Here is a 24,851-nt window from a genome sequence, read left to right on the forward strand (position 1 = left end):
TATGGAGGGGCGAAAATCCAAGCCGCAGTGAAGAGAAACACCGAATGTGTCCTCTCATAACCTCTGAAATCAGCAATTTTCGAGCTTCCGCAGTTTTCGCGAGGCAATAAACTTCGCGAAGCGATAAGTTCGCGCGGCTTTTCTTCGAATTCTACGCCAGATCCCCGGCATTCTTGCGCGAGATTCGCTCCGGAGATCGGTGAGAGAAGTGACTTACCCTAAGCTTAAGCATTTTTCTGCTAAAAAGAGTTTCGTGGGAGTCGTGGAAGAAGAGGAGTAGAGGAGGCGAAGGAGGGTAACGTTATCAGCAACAGATGCTATTTGCGCGAGAGATGCGTCAACAAAATTCGAAAGACTCGAGAAATTTGCTCCTCGAATCCCTCACGATTCTGCCCACGTGCTTTCCCGCGAAATTTTCTTTTCACGATAGGGTTTAATGTGTCTTTATTAATTTCTCGTTAGATAAAAGAAGAATCGAAATTATAAACAAGTTGCTTATTATGCTGCAAGCTTGTCTCAAATGTCGTAACTTTGAAAAATACTTGTTTATTTTTGCGGCAAAAGTCGTGGAATAAATGACAAAAATTTTCTTCTCATTTTGTATATTTAAACAATACATTTTATGTACAATTAAGATTTTTTACATATATATGATTTCTTTGATGTAATTAGAATATTTTTATACTTTTATAAGTGAGTCCAACAAAGATATTTTTTATATATGCATTATATTATTTTTTATTTTAATATTTTTTTATTTTGTAATTTTTTAATATTAAAAAAAATTTTTTATTGTAATAATTAGTTTATAAATTTTTTTTGCTATGATTATAATTGTAATTTTAGAGATGTATGGCTCAAAAATATTAATTTGTGTAAAAAAATTTTAATCTGTAAGATTCATGTATATATTTACCTTTCTTTTGATGTTATTGCTGAAGGTAACTACAAGTAACTACGAGTTACATCTTTAAAGTGTGGGTTATGCAGACCACTTGCAGAGTAATGTAATGAATAGCTGTGGGAACTCTAATATTAGCACGAGGCTACGTGGTTCCAAGTGTGCCGAGACTCGAGACGAGTCAACAAATCAGGGAGGGGAGATAGAGAAAGAAGACAGTGGTGTGATAAGTGGTTACAGTATAAATGATCTTAATGTACCACGTAGCACCCTGGTTATCTGTCAACGAAACTCCAACTATTCTTCGGATCACGGCTTTGCCAGATTTAAGCCAAGGTAGTTCTTCTTTTTCTCTTTGCTTCAATCAATAAAACACATTGTCGCATTACTTAGGATTATTTATGGTAAATTATTTGTGATAGACTCAGCAGTGTTCCAAGAAATGAATTTCGAATGGCGCGTGGTGGCAGCTCCGCAGACCGTGCAGCCAGAGGTGGTGGGACACGCGGAAGAGCTTTCAAGAAGACTCTCAACGAGTCAAACTCAGATTCCAGCTATCACTCTGCATCTAGACCCAAGTTTCAAGAATCGTTGAAAAATCATGAGAATGCACAGGGCAAATACTATGACGATAAAAGAATAAATGGTAATTTTTATCTTACTTTTTTTTCTTCTAATGTGCACAAGCTTCAGTCTTTAATTAAATTTTTTTATTTACAGAGGACTCGAGAATTTCTAAACTTTTGCGACGATTGTGTCGCGAAGATGATTACGATCACTTCATGGTGCTTTGCAAGCAGGTGCAGGAGGGTATTCTTGCACCTGAAAATCAACGATATATACGACGGAGTTTGGAGCTTATCTGTGAAAACCTGTTAGATGTTTTGCACTCTGGTCCTGGTCAGGAAGCAAAACAACAGGTTGCAAAATGTTTGGGTCGAATCGGATACGTGGTGGAACAAGATTTTAAAAGGTATATCAGTAATCGAGTTTTTGCGAAAAATATATATAAAAATATATATTTTTTATTCGCCTACATGTTTACACAATATAACACTGCAAAATTTCATATAATTTCTAGATATATGGACTGGACTTTTAATAAATATTCATTGGAACGTAAAGATGATATAAAATGCTTACTGATAAAGTCGATTAGCGAAACACTCAGGATGGATGTCGAGACATCCAAATTGAAAGACTTCTCTGTGGTAAGTAACATTTATAAAGGGAGATAAAAATGAATAAAATAATTTAAAAAATAATAAAATAATTTCATAGTTTCATCACTTTATTTGCATTACAGCCGCTAATGTCCCAATTACAATCGATATTGGAAAATGTGGATAGAGCAGATTTACTGATGGCGACCGTCGATGCTATATTACTCATCATAGATTCCTATCCAGAGACATTCACGAATCACTTTCGCGATACCGTGGACATACTTGTAGGTTGGCACATTGATTCCACGCAGCAAAAATCCGTCGTCGTTTACGCGAGTCGATGCTTGCAAAAGCTTCGCTCGTTCTGGGTATCAGATCTGCAGTTCACCCTGACGTTGTTAGGTCAATTCTTGGAAGATATGGAGGGCTACGATGAGGAATTGAGCTCGCCCGAATCCGGTCGTATCTCACCCGGCGACGATGGATCTCCGACACCCAGGGAATGTATTCTGAGGATCACGTCTCTGATATCTGTTTTTAACACAGTAACAAAGAGCATATCCGAGCATCTAAATCCAAATCTCGCGCCCAGCGTGCAATGGTCCTTTCTGACAGATTGTCTCTCGAAGATGCTAAAGACTGTCGTCAAGGCGATCGAATTGGAAGAAGAGAACGACATCTGGCCCAAAGTCCTATCTAACAACACGGAGAATCTGATTAAATGTATAAAGAACGTCAATTCGTCGCAGAAACACGTCGAAATGCTCTCCAAACACTTCAGCAAAGACGAGATCACCGAGGAAAATCTCGTCAAGATGATGAAGTCACTGAGTGTAAATGATAAGAAGAATTCTAAGATAGGTTCCAACAAAGGTGCCGCTCTGTCCAAGGAAAAGCGACAGTTGCTGATGAACTTGCTGCGATCGATGGATCCGAAGATCAAACAGATGGACTTGTCAGAAGAGAAGGAGGAACTGATCGTGGTCGCGAACGAATGCGCCTTCTTGCTCCTCGGCTATCTTCAAAGTCGCATCGCAAAGAATCACGAGCTTCTCTATAAATTCATCGATCTTCAACTGCAGCGAGTCAATATCTTCTGGGACGATACCATTATCTCGATGTTGACCATCATATCGAAAGTAATCAAGGAAGTGTCCGCGAATTTGCCGTTGGAGCTGGTGCACACGTTGCTCGGCAAGAATTCAGCGTTGCTGAAATTAAGATTTCGAAAATCCATTCCCATACAAAACGCGTGTCTAGGTGTTTACCACAGCCTTCTCAGCTTGAAGAATATTCCGTTGCTGCAGGAATCCTATCGCTATATATTAGCGGATTTGGAGATTGCTTATAGGCTCATAATGCCCGACATGGATAGCTTAGTTGTAGACAATCCGTTGAGCGATTTGAATTACATGAAGAAGAACATTGAGATTGTAATTACGTTCACACTGGTTGCGCTTTCGGATATAGGTGGGCGAATAACATTAGGCTGCTTACAATTATAAAATTCCTTCTATATAACTTTTTTTTGTTTTTTAGCAAACGCTAGTAATTCGATCATCGGAATGTGGGCCCTGAAACCCAGCATCCTCGAGCTTCTCGCAGTCAAATTGAAACCGTACGACTCTGCACTGTCTACAGTCAGCCCATTCTTGCAATATAGTATTCTATATTTGCTCTATTCGCATTGCTCCAGGTAAAATAAAATCTCTCAACGTCTTTTAATAGAGAAATCCAGAGATCCCAATCGTAATTGCGCTAAATGAGCTTTCAACGATCAACTTATTACAGGTACAATCACTTTGTCCCGAGCTCTAGCTTGATAACCGGCAGCACCGCTTGTCGGCCGATGGATATGTTTCCCGGAACTTTGGATGTACCAACCACATCACCCACCAGCGGCCATTTGTCCATAATTCTCAATCTGATAGCCAAGACGTACAACAAGAAGACGCCCGTACGAATCTTGCTTCTCCTGTCCAATTGGTTGCAAGAGATTTGCGTGCAATCCGAGAAATACATCGGGATCTTGAGTAAGACTCAGGAGTGTCAGAGTATCATCGAGAGTTTAATTAATTGCGGCGCTACGACGAACGACGACATCGCGAGCGCGGTATGCAACCTCCTGGAGATCTTGATGACCGCGAAGAAGGTGGAATGGAAGCTGGAGACTAATTCGAGTATCGTGGATCTAGCGACGTTGCACTTAACGTCGTGTAATAAAACGATCCGCGAGAAATATGGCTCGTTGCTGATGTGTATGCCTATCAACATTGTTATACCAAAGTTGAATAAAGAGTATCTATTCTCGGATACTAAGGTAAGCGCTTGAAGCTCTGAATGAAGCTGCAATATATGTACATATGCAGATATAAGTAACAAGTTTTAATTTTTAATTCGAATTTTTATCTCGAATTTACAGAAAATACGAGAAATCGAAACATACTCGACGGAATCATTGATACTCGCTCAAAGATTGCACATGCGAGGCAATAATAACGGGGAATTGTTGGCGCAACATTTCAAAACATATATGGCGTTCCTGCTGCAAGAGCATTATCTCGATGCGGCCGGTTTGTCGGAAATATTTACTCTATGCTGGCCAGCTGTGTAAGTATCTTTTCGAAGTATAGGACATAAAGTTTTATAAAAAAAATTTTAGACAAAAATTGTAAGGTTGAAAAAGGTCTATTTACTAGTCTTATCAGTTTGACCTTGAGTGGCATCGCCAAGGTCAGAGGGCAAGGTTACAATTTTTTAAATAGAACCACTTTATTTTTTTTACATATTTACAAATCGATTCCTCGCAATATTCGGCATAAAAAGTTATAAAGGTAGGATGGCCAAAAAATGAATAGTCTATGAGATATTTTATACTTTAATCTTACATAAATTATGAAATATCTCATAAATTTTTCATTTTTCGGCCATCTTATCAATCAATATTGCGAGCAATTGATTTATATAAAAAAAATTTGGCGATCTTAATTAAAAAATTCAAAGTGACCTTGTTCTGACCTTGACGACCCCATTCAAGGTCAAATGAATGATAACCAAGAAATAAACATTTTTCAACTTTTGAAACATTTGAAACATTTTTTATAAAATATTTTTTTCTAAAACATTTTTTGAGATATTTCGCTGTCCTGTAACTTTTCAAACACCTTATATATTTGTATATATAAAACTTATTATTTATAAAATTTTCAGATCGGAAAGTGAAACAGCGGCGAGAATGTACGACTTGGCGCTGGCGAATTGTTCATTTCTATTCTTCTGGAGTGGTTTCGAGGCGGCGCAACATTGCGTGCTCAACAAGCTGCGCACATTTCTGGGGAAACCGCAGGAGACATTCACGTCGATCGAGAGCGCTCTGAAGGTTCTGGCTCGCGAGATATCGTACAATACAGACACGGTGATAAAAATGGAGAAGCAAAGCTTGGATCGCGTGTTGCACGAGCACACGCGGGTGCGACTCTTCGTAGAATTCCTGGAACACCTGGAGAGAGTGATTCACAACGCGGCGGACGGTTGCGCGATGGCGCTTTTACCCATGTCGAAGCCAGTTAGGACCTTTTTCCACACGAACAAGTCTACCTGCAAGGAGTGGTTGAATCGCATAAGATTGGCTCTGTGCGTCGTCTCGTTGCACTCTGGTCTGGCGACGAGCGCGCTGCGAAACGGCCAGAGGCTGCTCGAAGACTTGAGTAACGCCGACAACACGCAGGGGATAGAGTTCGAGAGGGCGACGTTGTGGACGGCCCAGGCGATGGTCGCTCTGAACGAAGCGGAAGCCTTGCAGGGACTCTACGTCTACGCTAAGACGAAGGATAGACAGTTTCCGTGGCTGAAAGCTGCGATGGAAGAGGCAGCCGGCCACTACGAATCAGCGGTGCAGGCCTACAGGCAGATCATCGACGACTATACACACATTAAAACTGATGACGACGAAAACGGCAGAGCCGGGAGACTCGAGAGTGACAGTCAGGTGCTGAGCTTTTGCATGCAGCGACTGTCCAATTGTTACAAAGCGGTCACCGATTGGTCCGGATTGGCAGACTGGAAATTACAAGAGAACGATATACTGACGCAAGAGAGAAACGCCGTTTTACGAAAACAAATTACCGAGAGTATCGTACCGCAGCAGGCGGATTGTCTGAAGAAGTTTGAAGAAGGCGAACTGATCTGTCTGGACGATCTGACGAATTGGAATCTGCTGGACGACGAGAGGAAGAATAATTGGAGTTGCGCGAAGGCGCTGAGTGAATCCGACAACAGTCTAATGAATATTGCGTTGAGGATTCGCAGTAACGAGTTTAAGGACTCGTTCGAGAGCGTTATCGAGAGTTGCGAGAAGGTCGCGGCTAAGACGATGCAAGACAGGTTGCGAAATGTACCGTCGGAGTATCTCAGTGACGCCATATTGCTTCAGTATTCGGCGACGGGGCTGAAGAATCTCTTATCCGGGAAAAATGACAAGAATGTCTTCGAATTGTACAAGATCGATAAGATTAATTATATCAACTCCAACATTTTGACGCAAGTCTTGTGGTGGTCCAAGTATTTTGAGCAATCGTGCGACACTAGTTCCACGGAGGTGGATAGTCTACGATTACACGTCATTAGGACGGCCAGAAAAGAGGGCAACTTTAATTTGGCGAAACGAGAGATGGTCAAGTATTTCAAATTGGAGCAGGATTTGATTCAGCTGAATAACTCGACCGCTGCTTGCACCTTTGCCGACATCACGAACAGCATGTTGAACGGACCCGTTCACGTAAAATGGACCAAGAACAGCATGCGCGCGTTCAGAGAATTTTCCAAATTGCTGTACGACATGGAGAACACGAACGAGGCCCTGAAGATATGCTGCGTGACTTCTCTGGGGATTTCGCAGGCGATCGTCAACGGCGAACAGTCCGCCGATTTGCGAGAGATGGGAACTAAGCTTTTGCTCACCCTGGGCAAGTGGATACAGCAGGACGTGAACGTAAAGGACAATTCTCAGTTGGAGGAACTGCTCAGATTCGAAGCCGTGCACAACGACGGACTGATGGATAAGTTGTTCGGCGACACGATCGACTTGATCCCGACGTCGGACATGATAATCGGCAAACTGATGCAGCTCGGGGTGAATCAGTGTCCGGATCTGCCGCGCGTCTGGTCCAATTTCGCGGCGTGGTGCTACAAGTGGGGTCGAAAGATCGTGGACAACTCCAACTCTGGTCAGCTGACGGACACCGATCGGTTCAACATACAATCTCTACTGCCGATGGACATAGCCGAGGCCGATCTCAACACCGTCTTCTGCATCCTCGGCCAGAACAAGACCATACCTGAAGACGAGGGCGACATAGACACGAACGACGTCAACACGTCCGACATGATAGAGAATCAACTGAGAAACGTGCCGGTTCTGAATCATGCCGGCAACGAGCATCTTCTCGGTATGCTGGTCGACATCTGGCGACAGGCGCAGAAGAGGATCTACTCGTATTACGAGCTCTCGGCAAACGCGTACTTCAAGTATCTACAATTGGCCAATAACGAGAGCAACGAGTGCGACACCATCACGGCGACGTTGCGGCTGCTGCGACTCGTGGTGAAGCACGCCCTGGAGCTGCAGAACGTGCTGGAGGCCGGTCTGTCGACGACCCCGACCGCGCCTTGGAAGGAGATCATACCGCAGTTGTTTTCGAGGCTCAGCCACCCCGAGGCGTACGTGAGGACTCAAGTGTCCGAACTGTTGTGCCGCGTGGCGGAGAATTCGCCGCACTTGATTACGTTCCCGGCCGTGGTGGGCGCCGTTTCCGGCCAGAAGGCCTACGACAAGGTCATTTACGAGAAACCCAACGACGACAGCTCGCAGAACGAATTGGATGCCGCTGAAGAGGACGAGCCCGTCGCCTCGTACAACGACGAGCACGAGGGTTTCATGGATTCCTGCATCTCGCAATTGGTCGATTGTCTCTCGAGTCGCATTCAGGATTCGGTGGTCCAGGTGAAGGTGCTGGTGAAGGAGCTCAGACGCATCACCTTGCTGTGGGACGAATTGTGGCTGGCGACCTTGTGCCAGCATCATACGGAGATCACTAAGCGATTCGAGCAACTGGAGCTCGAGATTCAGCGGGTCCAAAACAACGTCTGGCTCGCCCCCGAAGAGAAGGACAAACTGATCGCGGAGAAGCACAGAATTATTCTTAAACCGATCACATTCATATTGGAGAATCTTCTCGCCATGACGTCGGTGCCTGTTGAGACGCCGCACGAGAGAAACTTTCAGGAGAAGTTTGGCGCTTCCATAGAAGACGTGATAAACCGATTAAACAATCCCAAGAATCCGGCGAAGCCGCAGATTGCCAGTCTAGCTCTGAAGCACCTGGAGACCAAGTTGGCGCAACGCGTTCACCGACGAGCCGCTTATTCCCTGTCGATGACAGATATCAGCCCGATTTTAGCCAATCTGAAGAACACGTGCATCGCCATGCCGGGTGTAGCTGCCATCGACAACAGGATCGTCACGATCATGTCGGTGGACAACAACGTTCAGATTCTGCCGACCAAGACGAAGCCGAAGAAGCTGATATTCCACGGTTCCGACGGTCACGTTTACACGTATCTGTTCAAGGGACTGGAGGACCTGCATCTGGACGAAAGAATAATGCAGTTTCTAAGCATATGTAACACCATGATGTCGAAGAACAGCGGCACGAAGGTGTACAGGGCGCGACACTACTCGGTGATCCCGTTGGGACCCAGATCCGGTCTCATTCAGTGGGTGGACGGTGTGACGCCGTTGTTTATACTCTACAAACGATGGCAGCAGCGCGAATGCGCTATGACCAGCAAGACCGGCGGTGGAAATTCAACGATTATGCGACCGTCGGAATTGTTTTACAACAAGTTGACGCCGTTGCTGAAGGAGTGCGGAATCGGCTTGGAGAACCGGAAGGAATGGCCCACTCATGTGCTGAAGAAGGTGTTGGAAGAGCTAATGAAGGAGACCCCCAAGGATCTATTGGCTAAGTCAGTTGCTTCTCGAAGATACGACATATTATACAGGGTGTCTTATTTTAACAAATAAGCTTAATTAATCATTAATAAGCTTAATTAATCAATAATTCAAAAGCGTCTTAAAAAGCAATGTTTTGAACGAAAGTTGTTTGGTTTTGAGGAGGAAAGAAGTTGATAATCTTATATATTTAAGCATATTTTTAAAAATGGGACATCCTGTATTTTTATATTCGGATTTTTGAAAATTAATAATTTTAACGTACGTTGTGCAGAGAAATCTGGTGCAACAGTATCAATGCCGGTAGCTGGTGGCAAGCGACCAAGAATTATTCGTATTCCGTTGCGGTGATGTCCATCATCGGCTATATCATAGGCTTAGGTGACAGACACCTGGACAATGTCCTCGTTGACCTCAATACCGGCGAAGTTGTGCACATCGATTACAACGTCTGCTTCGAGAAGGGAAAAACCCTACGTGTTCCAGAGAAAGTGCCGTTCCGTATGACCCCCAACATCAAAACGGCTTTAGGAGTAACCGGCGTCGAGGTAAGGACGATAGAATGTTTTTCGATAATCCGAAGAGAAACAAGAAGGAAAGAAAAAAAGGAGGAAAAAAATAATCTTTACATTATTATTTAATCTCCTTTAATCTTAGAAAGTCTGATCAATCTGATCAACTATGAAATATTTTTCGCGTTTGAAAATTGACTCTTGATACTTTTTACAATTTTTTTTCAACTGTATTTTTGATTTTCGAAAAGACAGACATTTATAAGTACAATTTAAGACTCCTGGCTCCTCACCAATCATGTTGGAATTGTGACGTCAGAAACAAGAAAACGCACGCTAAAAATTCTTAGATGCCATTTCGAAATAAAAAGATATTTCGATGAAACAGCACTTTAGATGGCTTTAACACACTCTTAAAATACTCTCGAAAACTTCTTTTCTCTTTATAATCAATCAATAGCTGTAAAATGACTGTAATATGAGGCCTAGTCCGTCTAATCTTTGCGCATGCGCAGTTAAAATCTGATATCACGATCATTTTACAGTTGTTGATTGACTCAAGGGAAAAGAATAGTTTTTTAGATATTTTAAAAGTGTACTAAAGCCATCTGAAATAGTGTTTTATCAAAATATCTTTTTATTTAAAAATGGCATCTAAGAATTTTCAACGTGTGCTTTCTCGCCTCTGACGTCACAATCTAACATGGCCGCAACGAGGACCCAGGAGCGAAAAAACAGACATTTATACGTACAATTTAAAAAAGGAAGAAAATTTTCATACAATTTTTTATTAGAAATATTGAGACTTCCATCGAATTTTCAACTCTGCAGAATTTGATTTATAAAATTGTACTCTCCGATTTGTTTCCTTCCGTTAGATTAGATTGATCGGACAAATATCCGACCACAATGCCGTTTATACCATTTTCTGCTGTATTCGTTTGCTGATCCTTGAACTCGCGTTGCCTTTCCAAGTACATTTTGAAGCTCGAGTTTAAATTCTCGTTCGGTGATTTGAAGCGCACAATTTTCTGAAAGGCCTTGCGAAAGTTGGTGCTTTTCCATGCGTATATGAAGGGATTCATTCCGCTATTAGCGAGAGCTAATGCAAACGTGGATTTGTAATATAGCATTGTTAGATGCGTTCTCATGCCGCTGAAAGATCTTATGCAGACCACGATCCAATAGGGTAGCCAGCAAATTGAGAAGCAGCCAAGTATCAGTAGCACCACCTGCGAAAAAAATTTATGCTGTTATATATTTCACTTATTCTCAATTCTATGAATCTCTAATTCGTGAAATGCTGCATCATCACCTGTACGCTTTTGCGATCATTTTTCTCAGTGATGTTCGGAATAACGCTGAGATTCATTCGACGTGCGTGCATGTATGCCTCTCTCCAAATCTTCCAATACAATACAAACATCGCTATCCAACTGAGAAAAAAGGACGGCAGCAGTATAGTCATTATGTAGTATCTACCAGAGAAAAAAGAAGAAACATACACTTCTGTATTTACAACTTTGTAATTGAAGAGATGGAGGTAGAAAAGCTAAAATGGAAAAATTGAAGATATTGAAGATACTAAAGATATTGAAGATATTGAAAGTAAGAAGAAATTAAAGAATGTATTTCATTATTTATAATTTTTTAATTGAAAAGAGATAGAGGTAGAGAAGCTGAAATGGAAAAAATTGAAGATATTAAAGATATTGAAAACGTTAAAAATATTGAAGACGTTGAAAATATTGAAGACATTGAGAATATTGAAGATATTGAAGATATTGAAACTAAAAAGAAATATATATTTCATTATTTACTATTTTGTAATTGAAAAGAGATGGAGGTAGAGAAGCTAAAATGGAAAAAATGAAGATATTGAAGACGTTGAAGGTATTGAAGATATTGAAGATATTAAATTGATCGAGGAAGCACCACATGTTCTTCTGGAATGTCGAAATTTACAATTCATTCCGCCGTATGGGATTACAATATCGCGAATCATTGATGAATCATTGTGTCATCAATCGGTATACCTCGGCAATATCGTATCCAATTCGCACATCTGCGAAGTGTCGATGTCGAAGCAATTCCAACATATCGGAATCGATGACACGCCGGTGACACATGCCCAGCTGATGGCTATGATTAGCATCACGCGTTTTCTCGTCGCGTACGCATTGTAACTCAACGGATGCACGATAGCGATGTAACGATCTGTGGCGATCGCTATTAGATTACATATGCTTCCGCCGCAGGCCAAGCCGATGATGACGAAGCGGGAGATGCATACCGTCTTGTTGCGATTCAACGTAGGGTCCACGTAAAAGGCCAGGTGATACGGCAACGTTGCTCCCACCAGAAGATCCGACACCGCTAGATTGAGTATGAAGTAATTGGAAATGACATTGCGAAGCTTGCGGGACCACGCAATGGCCAGGATCGTGAGAACGTTTCCCGAAACGATCACCACGAACAGGAAACTGTCTACGAAGATCCACACGTATTTGCTAGTCTCAGTTTCCGGCGGATCGCTCTCGTCAGTGACGTTGTTCTCTGTTAGATACATGGTTCTGGAAGAAAATAAACTAGTATCTTTAATTCCCTTCTGTTAATGCATAATGGTTCATCTTTTCTTCAATGTATAAGAGTACCCGAGTATCCGTTCATTGACAGAAGGGTTATAAGCGTTATTAGATATATGTATAAGTAAGATTCTACATTCTCTTTGACAAATTGGCGGAGAACTTGTTGAGATTCAAAACTGTTATCCGTGTATCGTAATCACTTCACCTCTGATCCTGAGATTGTAAAGTCTATTTGAATAAGCTACAAGAGATTGTTCTTCTTCTAACGAATCATCTCGATACATTATATTTTTAAATAAAATTTTAGCTTGATCAAAGTATATTATCGTATCTTTTTTGACGCCATAAAAAATTCTGCGCGGATAGATATATTTACAGAAATCAGATTGAATACGTATTCATGGCCTGTCCGGCGATTGCCTTGAAGATGTGCTCTCAGTTGTGCGTTGTGTAAAACTACTGCGTGAATATAAATTCTACGCTGGAAACATAATAAAAGAAAAAAACAGTCAGCTAAATACGCTTGAAGTCGTAGTAACGTGTGGCCTCTCTTACCTTGGCCATTTACCTTCCGCACACACACACGCAGAGAAACAGGTTCTCGATGGTACTCTATGAAACAAAGCAAACACACCGGATCACGTATCGAGGAATCACGATTACGTAAAATAGATTATGAAACACGTTTGAACGAATCTCTTCTTCTATTATATCGCGGAGAACGAAACGAAGACATGTGACTCACCTCGCTTCTGTCTCGTCACCTTTTGAAGAAACGGGAGTCTCCTCTTGAGGAAGCGCGACTTTTTTATTTTCATGAGAACGTTTTGTGATACGTTTCGAGAGTGAGAGTAGATCAATACGGAACAAACTACGAAAGATACGACACTGCTTCGTTCGCTTCAGGGAGTGGTTTCACTTATCTGTTCATCTGTTCCCTGGCCAAGTACTGTGTTCCGACTATCAGCCGCTATCAGTCAGGTCGGGGAGGGAAAAAAAGGGTCAATGGGAAACGAATGAATGTGAAATTACGAGCGATCGATGCGGTTATTATATTCCCGCCCCTCCCGGCAATAAGTGCGGTATCTAATGACAGAAATTGCTATTTATGTGTCTAGGGTATATTTAGGTTCGCCTGCGAGCATACTTTGAGAGTGATGCGGAGAGGCCGCGAGACGCTCCTGACCTTGCTGGAGGCCTTCGTTTACGATCCTTTGGTGGATTGGCGGGCTGGCGCGGACACAAGTATAGCTAGTTACGGTGCTTGCCAGGCCAGGGCGAGGTGCACCGGTGTTGGAAGAAAACAACTGGAACAGGAACTCACGCGTGCCATGTTTGCCGTAAGAACGGCGGAGATGCGTGTCGAATGGCTGGCTAATCGGTGAGAGACTGGCTGATGAGTGTCTTCTGTCATTTATTTGGTCTTAGTTAGATTTAAAGGAAAAACTAGTATGTTATATGCATATTTTTTATCATAAAAATATTTCTTCTTAAATATATTTCTTCTTTTAAACATATTTCTTTTAAATATATTTTTTCTTTTAAACATTTCTTTTTTTAAATGTTTGAAAAAGAAGAAATCTATTATATTTCTTCTTTTAGATATATATTTCTTCTTTTAAACATATATATTTCTTCTTTTAAACATACTTCTTCTTTTAAACATATTTCTTCTCTTTTAAACATATTTCTTCATTTAAACATATTTCTTCTTTTTCTAACATATTTTATAGAAATGTATTGTACCTTTTATCATTATTTTATTCAGCTAATTATATATTAAAAATATGACATTTATAATATGATGAAATATCGCAGAGACGAATTGGCCAAAATCTTGCCGCTGCTGTGTCATCACTTGAATTGCTGGATTGAGACGACGGAAGCGTCACGTCAGTGCCAGGACTTACTGCAGGATCGGCATCAGCAACTCGCATTGGTGAAGGAGGCGCAGGCGATGGGTCGGAATCACGCGTTGTACTCAGTCGTGAATCGTTACAACTCGTTCAAGCGAGCACGGGACGCTCAAGGAAAGGCGAAGGCCGGCTTGAAAGATAAGATAGAGGAGTGCGAGAAACAGATCAATATGCATAATGTAAGTTTTGAACGATTAAGCAAATATATTAAATTGGAATGTCTCTTCAATATTTTCATCATTAATTTCAGATCTCGTTGGCCGCGGTGCGAGGACCTCAATTGGGACAGTGGCTGGCGGAATTGGGAAGCTCGACGAGTCAAGAGGACCACGTGGTGTTCGATCTTGTGAAAGAGTTTTTACAAAACGCCGGACAGAGTCAAATGATACTGCAATGCGAGCAGTCGGAGAACGAATTGACGCAGTTGACCACCCAGCAATCCATCCTCATACGCACCTGTTTAGACCTGTTAAACCAGTATTCCGCTATCTGCAGCTTGTATCCTCTCAGTACTCTGTCACAACATCGTACAGTACTCTATCACACGTGGGCCAACAAGCTATTGACCTCAGGCACCGTGGAAGCCTGTCACGAGGTCATGACGCAATTCGAAGGAAATCTAAATCCGATCAATCCGAACAATCCGCAGGTCCAGCAGATAATAACCTTCTCGTATCAGATGCAAGCGATCCTGAACGATTCGAACGAGAGACTGAAGAAAGCTTACGAGAGAATAGTATCCGAAGGCTTGCCGGAAGCTGGCAACAGGATTGAGAAGGCGTATGCCGAGTCGAAGGCGCAGATTGTAGGCTTTCTGCGACGTGAGAAGGGCGCGGAAAGAGCACTCGAATGTGTGAATATTACCGCGCTATGTGCTTTGAATAAACGATACCTGATGATGGAGGGCGCTGCCAAATGCGCCGGAGACTGTCTGGTGGATCTCACGTCTCGCGAAGGGGACTGGTTTCTGGACGAGATGCGTCTGATGTCATCGCTGATCGCCGAATTGATCACGCTGATACCGGAGAACCATAAGACAAACAACGATCCCAAGATCTCGCTGATACTCAAATGCTTGAAGAGCGCCGATTGCATTTACAAGGGCTTGCAGGAACTTAATTACAACTTCCAGACCATCATACTGCCGGAGGCGATGAAAACGATTATCACGGAGGAGCCGAGCGTCATGCGAATGATGGGCGAACTCAGCGAGATCATAATAATGACCGGGATATCTCTCGGTGATATTTTGGCGCAGCTCGAGATGCATCTTCGTTTCACCGTGATGGAGATGGAGAGTCCGCACGCGATGATGCAGGGTATAGTAGCTAATATGAGATTACGATTCGAGGCGTTACTCTCGCGACCGGCGGAGGTTCAGGACTTGAATCAGGAGGAGACTTTGACTCCGGGTCAAATGCTGCTAATGGGTTTTAACGGCCTGTTTGAGAAACTGCAGATGGAAGGTAATGCCTTGGTGGCCACTTTGAGCTCGCTGGACATACCGTTAAATTGGAAAAAGATTGATCAGATACGCGAGGCTAAAGAGATGTCAGCACCAATTTTTAACCAAGCAGCTAGACAAGTTCTGGAGGACATATTCCTGATTAAGAGATTGCACACAATACAGGAATTCTTCATGATGTGCAGAGATACTGCTACCGCGTTTAAGGGCGGACTAGCGAATGTGTACGACGACGAACGACTTAACAAACCTGTCCGAGTGTTCACGGCCGATTACGTTTCAAGACAATTGCTCGGAGTTACGTCACAAACATTGGCGATCGCCTTGTGTTTCCTGCTGCAACGCATGGGACTAAACGTCACTACCGAGATCGAGCAACGAGATATCGGAGCGGAAAGCAAGGTCTCATTGGAGGAGCTGTGCCGGAAGATGGTGGATCTGTGCTTGAAGAAGGGCTTGTTCTCGGGCTCGACCTTGGCGCAAGCTGGTGCATTGAGCAGTACCTTGGAAAGCGCCTGGCGGCGCAAACAAGGCGCGAGATTGGCCCAGCAAAGCGTCGAAGTAGCCAGAGCCAGTTTGCAGAGACTTCAGCTTCAGCTGATGGCCCATCATTGGCTGCACGAGGATATCATGATGCTGAGATCCAACATAAATCCAATGAATCCTCTAAGTGTGTGACATATATTTTATCGTTTTCTTTTCTCTTCATCTATTTGTTTTTCGAGTAAACTCAAAATAGTAATGTAATTATACATCTGAAATGTAATTTCTTTCAGATCGGTCCACCTTTATGCTGGAGCTGCGAAAAACTGCGGCGGCGCTATCGAACCTGCAGTCGCGAGTATGCGAGGCTCGGGAGCAGCAGCAGAACCTCGTCTCGAGCGCCGTACAACGTCTCAAGTGGGCCGCCGGCGCTAATCCGGCATTGGGCGAGGTCATGTCCGCTTTCGATAACGCGGTGTTATCATCGTGCGAGAAACTGACCAGACAACACAATCTAGCGGCGATGGTGGTGAACACGTGCAATTCTATACTGCACTACGAGGCCCTGAGGACCAGAACGTCGGAGAGCGTAACGCACGATGCAAATTTGGTCAAACTGATCAAACATTGGGAAGAGAGCTGCGTGCTGATGGCTAACTTGAACATCACCGTCACCATGATAGAGGAGAGTCTTGTACAGCTGTTGCAGCTGGAGAACAACGTGGACACCGCGTGGCTGAAGCAAGCCGAGAAGATCGTATCCGAGGCGATAGTCGATACCCAGAAGAAGCTGCAGGAGAAGCAAGAGGCTCTTTTCACCGCCGAGGATTATTTGAGAGAGCGAGTGAAGAATCTACAGAACGTGCTCGCCGAACATCATCGACTCATGTCAGACGTTAGGGTGCTGTTGAAAACGATGGTGAAACAGGAGAATATTGACGGTCTGCAGGATTTCTTGTCCGCCTATCGCTCCTTCACGGAAAGCGTGTCGACGATCGTGAAGGAACTAGAGTCCAATAATTTCGATTTGACTCGCGGCCTGGCGATCAAGAGCGATTTAGAGACGATGGCGATCAAAGCACCCGGCTTGTACAATCAACTGCTGGAGTTTGCGAGCGAGCACAAGTTAAATCCGGCGAAGGGCGCAGAAAAGCCGGACAGTCTGAAGAAGAAGGGCAACAGACTGATACGACAAGAGAGCGTATGCCTGAGTCCGAGGAAAGGAACACCATTAGCCAGAGATCCGACTACGGGCAAAGGTATCAGAGTAGCTTCAGCAGCTGCGTATTTAGATTTTCATCAATTTTTTCAATCTTGTTCACATTATCCCCTCTTTAATATCTTCTTTCACATTATCGTCTCCCTCTCACATTATCTTCTTCATTAAAAATTGTCTTTACGTTATCTTCTTAAAAATTATCTTCTTCATTAAAAATTATCTTCACAGTATCTTCTTCATTAAAAATTATCTTTACATTATCTTCTTTATTAAAAATTGTCTTCGCATTATCTCCATTAAAAATTATCTTCACACTATTTTCCACATTAAAAATTGTCTTCACATTATCTTCTTTATTAAAAATTGTCTTCACATTATCTTCTTCATTAAAAATTGTCTTCACATTATCTTCTTCATTAAAAATTATCTTTACATTATCTTCTTCATTAAAAATTGTTTTCACGTTATCTTCTTCATTAAAAATGATCTTCACATTATCTTCTTTCAGCCGTACAAGAGCGGAACGCCTACGCGCTGAACGTGTGGCGCCGCGTGCGCATGAAGCTGGAGGGTCGCGATCCGCAACCGATACGCAAGTACACCACGGCCGAGCAGGTGGAATACGTGATACGCGAAGCACTGAGCAACGATAACTTAGCCTTGCTGTACGAAGGCTGGACACCGTGGGTCTGAACGAACGACGGTTGGCGCTCGCGCGTCCCGATGGCTCGATACTCGTCTTACACGACGGTACTCAAGCTCGTACCGTCGTATCTGTGTCGTCCTACGTTGCCGTAGGAGGCAAAACATCACTCCGCTTTCGAAACCGGATATATGGCGGAGTGTCATCCGGGGAAACAAGTCACTCAAGAAACAAGTCGGTTTTTCCAAGGATATCAATATCTCTCCGGCGCGACAACTGAAAATCCACTGTGCTGAATGCTGATTCTATAATTGTCTCAAAAACCGAGGCAGGCAGTAGTCTATTATACTTATGGATCTAACGAGTGTCTCTTTCTTCATTTATTTTTATTTTTATTTTTTTTGTTTCGTCTTGCGAGAAAGAATATATGTATGGTATATTGAAATTTGGGCAGCATATAAATGATAGCAGAGACAAGTATTATTCTTTTGGGAGCCACGAAGAGTTTTGGGGGAAGCATAGAATCGGCACCTCGTATCCTTACGCTAACGGTGTAGTCGCGAGAAGTTTGGCTGACGATATATTGACGGGAAGTCCGATGATAATGATGAAAGTCTCGATCGTAGCGACGATCCCAACTTACCTACCAACTACGTATTACATGCAAGATAATTGCGTAATGTTATAGATGGTATATCAAGGGATTAAAAGCGTCTGGCATTTCAATCGAGTCATCTGAATCGGTTTTTCGCACCGATGCAATGCTTATGATTATGATTTTAGATGCATATACACACAGGATGTATACGTACAGACATATTTGATGATTAATTCGGGATCATCAGAGGATCACCATGCAAACACACTACATGCAGCATTATTTTTTAACGAGACGAAATCAAATCAAAAGAAAATTATAAAAGTATCCGCGACTTAACTTAGAAAATTAGTCTATTGTTATTAAGTTACTGTATGTAACTAAATACGTTCAAAATCAGCGCATATGAAATATGTACACATACACAAACAAGATACATATATCCGTTTACACATTACAGACACATAATACATCTCTACAAACATGCAGATACACACATACATACATACATAAATATATATAAATATATATATATATATACGCGTGCAAATATAAGTATTTGGAAAATCTAATTAAAATGATTTCGCGCGCATAATTTTGCAAAGTTTATCACGTCGACTCGGTTTGTGAGTTTTTTGATGTTATTAGTATCGGACGATCCAGGCCAAAAAAAAAGAAAAAAGAATTCATTAGCTTCGTAGCCAACATTGCTGCTCTCTGGCGTTGCACATTTCGCCGAGTCATGTTTTAACTGCTTAAATAATGCTGTCGTAAATAAAGATTTTCACATATATACATTGCAGAAGTAATAATAGACGCTCGTTTCTTTCAAACGTTTGTTGCGAATTTAATACAAAATTATATGTAATATTTGTATGAATTTTTCTTTAGTCTTACGCAACTCGTTGAGTAATATGTGTGCAGAATTGTTTTAGGAGAAACCTGTCATACTATATACATATGTGTTCCACAGGCTAGAATAATGAAAAAAAAAACCTATGTAAACTCAATCTTGTAAAAAACAAAAGTTTAACAAAATTATTTATTAATTTAGTAGAAATTGTTTATTAATTTAGTAGGACTTGTTTCTACTCTAATTTTAATAATTGAATAATTGATTATTAATTAAATAATTTCTTTAAACTGTTGTATTTAAAGAAAAAGAGACCACATTGCTAGATCTTTTATAGACTTCTTCTTATTTTAGCCTCTAGAATACATATTTGTATAATATAAGTTTTTTCTAAAATATCCCATACCAATGAAACACACGAAAATAATAAAATAAAATAAAATAAAATCGGCCAATGCAACATTTTATGGAAATGTGACAAAATTTCATAGCGCAGCTCTATAAGATTTTCAAATTTTTTCTAATACAAAACTTTTCGACGAACTTTACACAACGTACGACTACCTAGTTTGGCGTAGACGAATTTTATTTGTGTAAAACCTCGAAGAAAAGGATAAATTGATTATTTATATTAAGTATAATTCTACACACACAAAAATACGAAACCTCTACTATATTACTTGATGCAATGCTGGAACTAATAAGAGAAACACTATTGAAACACAGATGTGAGTACTTTTCACTAATTTACCTTTCATCTCTTAGATGTTCCTTTAATAACAAAAGATATCCACAAATAATTTCTTAGATTGAGAAAATTTATTAAAAGAAGATGAATCTCGTACAAAATGAATATAAAATCAATAATGCTACTGCATTATTCTATTCATGCATATATTCCCGAAGATGTTATATATTTCCATTATCTTGTCATTTTTTCCATCCAATCTCCAATCATCAAAAGTTTTACTTTTCCGGTAGCCATATGTCAGAAGTACAATCTCCACCAGGATATCTACACAAAAATTGACAAGAATTAAATTTCACTAATTTATCTACTATTTTTACAGAGCTAAAAGAGAAGAATATCAATAAAAGTTTTCCTCTTTTATTGACGCAATAAATTATGAAATATCTCTCACCGCATCTCGTGCGCCAGGAGAATATCGCTCTTATCGACGCCGAAATCAACTAGGAATTGATGGTCGAGCTTCATGCCGCCATTCTCGACATCAACATCAAGCTTCACCATCGTCGATCCACATCTAGACACGAAAATATTGTTAGATCGTACGAGCAGATTGCTTAAGAAATCTTATATATCACTGAAATAGAAGAGAGAAATCAAATGGAAGAAGAAAAGAGGCAACGATCTCTTCGGCACTCACTTGAAGAGATCGGGATAGAACTGCTTGTCCCATGGCTTGAAGATCGATGTGGTGACGTACAAACGACGTCCGTCCAGGCTTAGCTGCAACATTTGCGGGGAACCGTGCAATCTCCGTCCCTTCACGTAGACGGGATCGGGCTGACCCTTCATTTCTTCGTCCCGAATCACCCGTATTTGCGAATCGCTCAGTATCAATCCGCCCAGGAAGACCTGACCGGTCAATCTCGGATTCCTCGTGTCAGAGATGTCGTACTGCCTGACGTCGCCGTGTAACCAATTAGACAGATACAAGTACTTGTCGTCGAGACTCAGTAGAATGTCGGTGATCATACCTGAAAGGGCGAAGGAAGACTCTAGACTCTTCTAACCGCGTGAGATCGTCAATAGACAAGTTAATTGACATAGAATTAAGAGTGTTGTTATTGAAAAACAATAATTCTCGTAGCACCTGACATCAGTGGCGCGACCCATCCTTCAACTTTCTTCGGCAGCACCTGGATCACCTTTTCCGCCTTCCACGAATTATCCTCCGCCTTATAAAATCGGTAAATATTCGACGTCACTGCACAACCCACGAATCCTTCGGCTGCCAGGGGATCATGAAGAAATCGGATCTCGAGAGGCGCGATTCCATCCTCTCCCAGATCGATGGTCTGCTTCAATTTTCGCTCGTTCCACGAATAAACGTTCAAGCTTCTGCCGTAAACCTCTGCAAATCAGCAAATTGGTATTTCATATTCCGCGAAACAAATTAATTCTATATAAAAAATTATATGCTATTGAAGATTTACTGGGATTATAAACGTCCTGTGGAATGTATCCGGTTTTGAAAACTTTAGGCGCACCCCATTCGGAGGCGACGAGCGTGTCGTGATATGGTTGATACCAGAAATCGTATCCGAAGTTCGCTTTAACGTCGCCTCTCGTCCACGTATCCTTCACCTCCAGGGTCTCCGCGTCGATGCAAAAGAATTCGCCCAATCCGTCCCCGTTGAGATTCCCCATGGTGGAGATCGCTATCTCGCCAGTTGGCAAGCAATGAGAAGTATGAGGCGTCGATATTCCATACTTGTGCATTTCTTTCGGTTCGAGAACCTTAAATAAAATAGTTCAGCAAGCGCGATAAAGATATCTTACTCAAGTTGCATATCTCCATTGCGATATCGTAGTATTATATAATATGTATATTATTCTTCAAGGAGGGATATATGTTTATATGAAAGAGAGAGATTCTCTTTAATTTTTTCGACAAAGAATCATCTCTTGAAATTTGTCACATTTATTTAGAATCACCCTGTATAATATTGTATCTGCATATGAGATTTCTCGGTACCTTCTTAATCTTAGGCGCTCTTTCATCGCTCGTATCAACGAGATAAACCCGGTCCGACATAAGGCATGGTAACACCAGGATATCGCGTTTACGCGACGAGTCGTGACAGCTGCTACAGATGTTCCAGCCGGAGTGATGTAGCTCGTCGCCAACCGCCAGCATTCTCAGTTTGTGTATTATCTGACGAAAAAGAAGCAAAATCCTGATTGATTCAGCTATTGAAAGTATTAATTCTATATAAAATTGGATTTCGGTTAAATCTGCTGGTTTTCTCAAATATTGTAGCTTATGACCTGCTGAACAAAAACTATAAGACTCAGAGCTAGAAAATAAACAGTTTTCTTGTTTGATTGATTTATAGTCGCTGACATTTTACCATAAAAAATTCGATAATTTCGAAACGGCTGATCTAAAAAAAAGTGGATAAAATTATAGTGTTTTAAAAAGATCTCAATAAGGGTTATAAGAATATGCAATAAAAATTCATTAAAAGTTCAAGGTGATCTTGCCCTGACCTTGACAGCACTATCTAAGGTTAAACAAAGAAGGCCAGTAAATAGATCCTTTTAAACCCTATAACAAAATATCGTCTTACACATGAGTTTTTTTATCTTTGATGGTATTATATGTATGATCGCATATAATTATACATATATATGGGATCATATATAAACTGGCCCACCGAAAACGTAACAGACATATTTTTTGGCATTTAACTATTTGTTCAAAAAACGCTCGAACAAGTCAACTTTGTTTTCAAGGGGGACATATTAATTGACTATTTTCGTTTATCTAACTTCAACCCCAGAAAAGGGGTTAATTTCACCCTAAAAATTTCACCCTAAAAACATGTCTGTTTCGTTTTCGGTGGGCCACTCTGTATATATGATCATACAGGATGTATAAAAAGTTCCGGGATAGCGAAATATCTCGAAAACTATCAGTTTTATAAAAAAATGTTTTAGATAAAAGTTATAGGGTTTAAAAGGATCTATTTATATACTGGCCTTTTTAGTTTAACCTTAGATAGTGCTGCCAAGGTCGGGGCAAGGTCATCTTGAATTTTTTAAATGAAATACCTTACCTTTTATTGCATATTCTTATAGGCCTTATGAGACCTTTTCAAAACACTATAATTTTATCCACTTTAGATCAGCCGTTTCGAAGTTATCGAATTTTAATTGTAAGATATCGGCGACTATAAGTCAATCAAACAAGAAAACTGTTTATTTTCTAGCTCTAAGTCTTACACTTTTTGTTCAGCAGGTCATAAGCTACAACATTTGAGAAAACCAGCAGATTTAACAGAAATCCAATTTCATATAGAATTAGTGCGGGGTACTTTAGCTCCTATTTTGTAAGTCATTTTTTTGCGTGCATCATCTATTATATATCTTTCAAATATTTTTATTTTACCTGACAGTACGTGGGACTATCAGGATCCACGTCGACCGTACAGAGGACATCGGCTTTTTCGGGATCCGTGTGTATACCGATGACGTACATGAGTCTTTCACGGGGTCCCTCGAGCATCGCCGCTCTGGGGCTCCTGTAGCCCGGGCCGCAGCACGCTAAGGTCATTTTAAAAGCCTTTAAAACAATGCGGAGCAATTATGATAACGGTCCCGATTATTACAATTGGATCGTTATGTGAATGTCGAACCAGCGCTGGTCGATCGTTCAAATATACAGGGTGTCCGATAATTCGCGAATCACCTTTCGTGGGCAAGTAGAGCATGTATATGTAGTTATTTGTCTTTTGTACAGCGCTCCTCCCAGCTTCATCGCGCGCCTAGCAACCGTGTAACATTATACTGTTTCTTTTCGCCGCATGCTTAGTAACGACATAAAACTGGATTGTCTTTTCTCGCCGCGTGCTTATCGTCGCGCGAATTGGCTGATCTTTAATTTATTTCTCATTAATTATTGCAAAAATTGCAAAATGGTACAGGACTTTTCTATTCAGTTTAACATGCTTTACATACCCACGAAAGATGGTTCGCGAATTATCGGACACTCTGTATAATAGGATAGATTAGATTTACGTTTTATATTTATCGTAACACAATTGCGACCTAATTGTTACAATCGGGTACCATATGATGTATATTTATTACGGAGATACGCACTTCTCTTCTCTGCCATTCTGATGTTGACGTGAACGCTCGACTGAGGAGAGCTCAATTAGCTGCTACTAGTAGAGAGAGGGTAAACCGGAAAGTGTCGTGTTGTTCTCACACTTTGCGTCCTAAGTGACTCTTGGCGCTTCGACTACTGGATACTGTTGTGAAAAGAGCGCAACGTACGAATCCGTCTCACCGACTGATAGAGCGATGAGCGATTGCTACGCGCGCATGTGCGCGTGTACAAAGTTCGGCCTATTAATAATATGTCATAATCGCGAAAGATAATGAAAGGAAAACAAAATCGTCGAGATACCTTGCTTCGTAATCGGCTTAATATTTTTCATACATATAGCTTTATTAATATCCTCTTTTGACTAAATGCGCTTTGCAGCGCATGAAGCATGAAGAAGCTATATTTATGCTTGAATTTATGCATGAAGAAGTTATGCTTGAAGTTATGCATGAAGAAGCTATGCTTGAAGTTATGCATGAAAAAACTATGCTTGAAATTATGCATAAAGAAGCTATGCTTGAAGTTATGCATGAAGAAGCTATGCTTGAAATTATGCGTAAAGAAGCTATACTTGAAGCTATGCATAAAGAAGTTATATATGCTTGAAGCTATGCATGAAGAAGCTATGCTTGA

General features: G+C 41.3%; 3 protein-coding genes across 9 annotated transcripts; 1 reads left to right on the top strand and 2 right to left on the bottom strand.

Annotated features, from left to right (window-relative positions):
* Nonc (serine/threonine-protein kinase Smg1) lies at positions 1-19,804 on the top strand. Of its 2 annotated transcripts, none has more exons than XM_083037319.1 (16): positions 1-295; positions 942-1,237; positions 1,324-1,547; positions 1,622-1,874; positions 1,983-2,112; positions 2,208-3,537; positions 3,607-3,763; positions 3,859-4,387; positions 4,490-4,677; positions 5,278-9,093; positions 9,354-9,627; positions 13,298-13,560; positions 13,998-14,274; positions 14,346-16,230; positions 16,337-17,302; positions 17,771-19,804. In XM_083037319.1, the coding sequence occupies exons 2-16, from the start codon at positions 1,011-1,013 to the stop codon at positions 17,953-17,955; spliced, it is 10,704 nt and encodes a 3,567-aa protein (XP_082893445.1). In that variant the 5' UTR covers positions 1-295; positions 942-1,010; the 3' UTR covers positions 17,956-19,804. The 2 variants fall into 2 exon arrangements, with proteins under 2 accessions (XP_082893445.1, XP_082893444.1); XM_083037318.1 differs by having other exon boundaries at positions 1-199.
* LOC145935741 (adenosine receptor A2b-like) lies at positions 9,695-13,344 on the bottom strand. Of its 4 annotated transcripts, none has more exons than XM_083037320.1 (6): positions 12,925-13,344; positions 12,735-12,791; positions 12,574-12,660; positions 11,628-12,164; positions 10,907-11,069; positions 9,695-10,823 (listed from the first exon to the last, which is right to left on the bottom strand). In XM_083037320.1, exons 3-6 carry the CDS (start codon positions 12,579-12,581, stop codon positions 10,431-10,433), a joined length of 1,101 nt encoding a protein of 366 aa, XP_082893446.1. In that variant the 5' UTR covers positions 12,582-12,660; positions 12,735-12,791; positions 12,925-13,344; the 3' UTR covers positions 9,695-10,430. The 4 variants fall into 4 exon arrangements, with proteins under 4 accessions (XP_082893446.1, XP_082893448.1, XP_082893447.1 ...); XM_083037322.1 differs by having other exon boundaries at positions 12,246-12,660; positions 12,925-13,343; XM_083037321.1 differs by having other exon boundaries at positions 12,556-12,660; positions 12,925-13,341.
* Positions 19,805-20,187: 383 nt separating the features above from the next.
* On the bottom strand, positions 20,188-24,407 carry LOC145935086 (methanethiol oxidase). 3 transcript variants are annotated; one of them, XM_083036145.1, is made up of 8 exons: positions 24,209-24,407; positions 23,496-23,650; positions 22,080-22,259; positions 21,538-21,841; positions 21,195-21,455; positions 20,745-21,078; positions 20,499-20,621; positions 20,188-20,371 (listed from the first exon to the last, which is right to left on the bottom strand). In XM_083036145.1, exons 1-8 carry the CDS (start codon positions 24,222-24,224, stop codon positions 20,323-20,325), a joined length of 1,422 nt encoding a protein of 473 aa, XP_082892271.1. In that variant the 5' UTR covers positions 24,225-24,407; the 3' UTR covers positions 20,188-20,322. The 3 variants fall into 3 exon arrangements, with proteins under 3 accessions (XP_082892271.1, XP_082892272.1, XP_082892273.1); XM_083036146.1 differs by having other exon boundaries at positions 23,496-23,669; XM_083036147.1 differs by lacking the exon at positions 24,209-24,407 and adding an exon at positions 24,125-24,141.
* Between the last annotated feature and the right edge of the window lie 444 nt (positions 24,408-24,851).

Source organism: Prenolepis imparis, unplaced genomic scaffold (genome assembly GCF_030444845.1).
Source record: "Prenolepis imparis isolate NDT839.2.m4 unplaced genomic scaffold, iyPreImpa1.0 SCAF_4, whole genome shotgun sequence".
Lineage (NCBI taxonomy): Eukaryota > Metazoa > Arthropoda > Insecta > Hymenoptera > Formicidae > Prenolepis > Prenolepis imparis.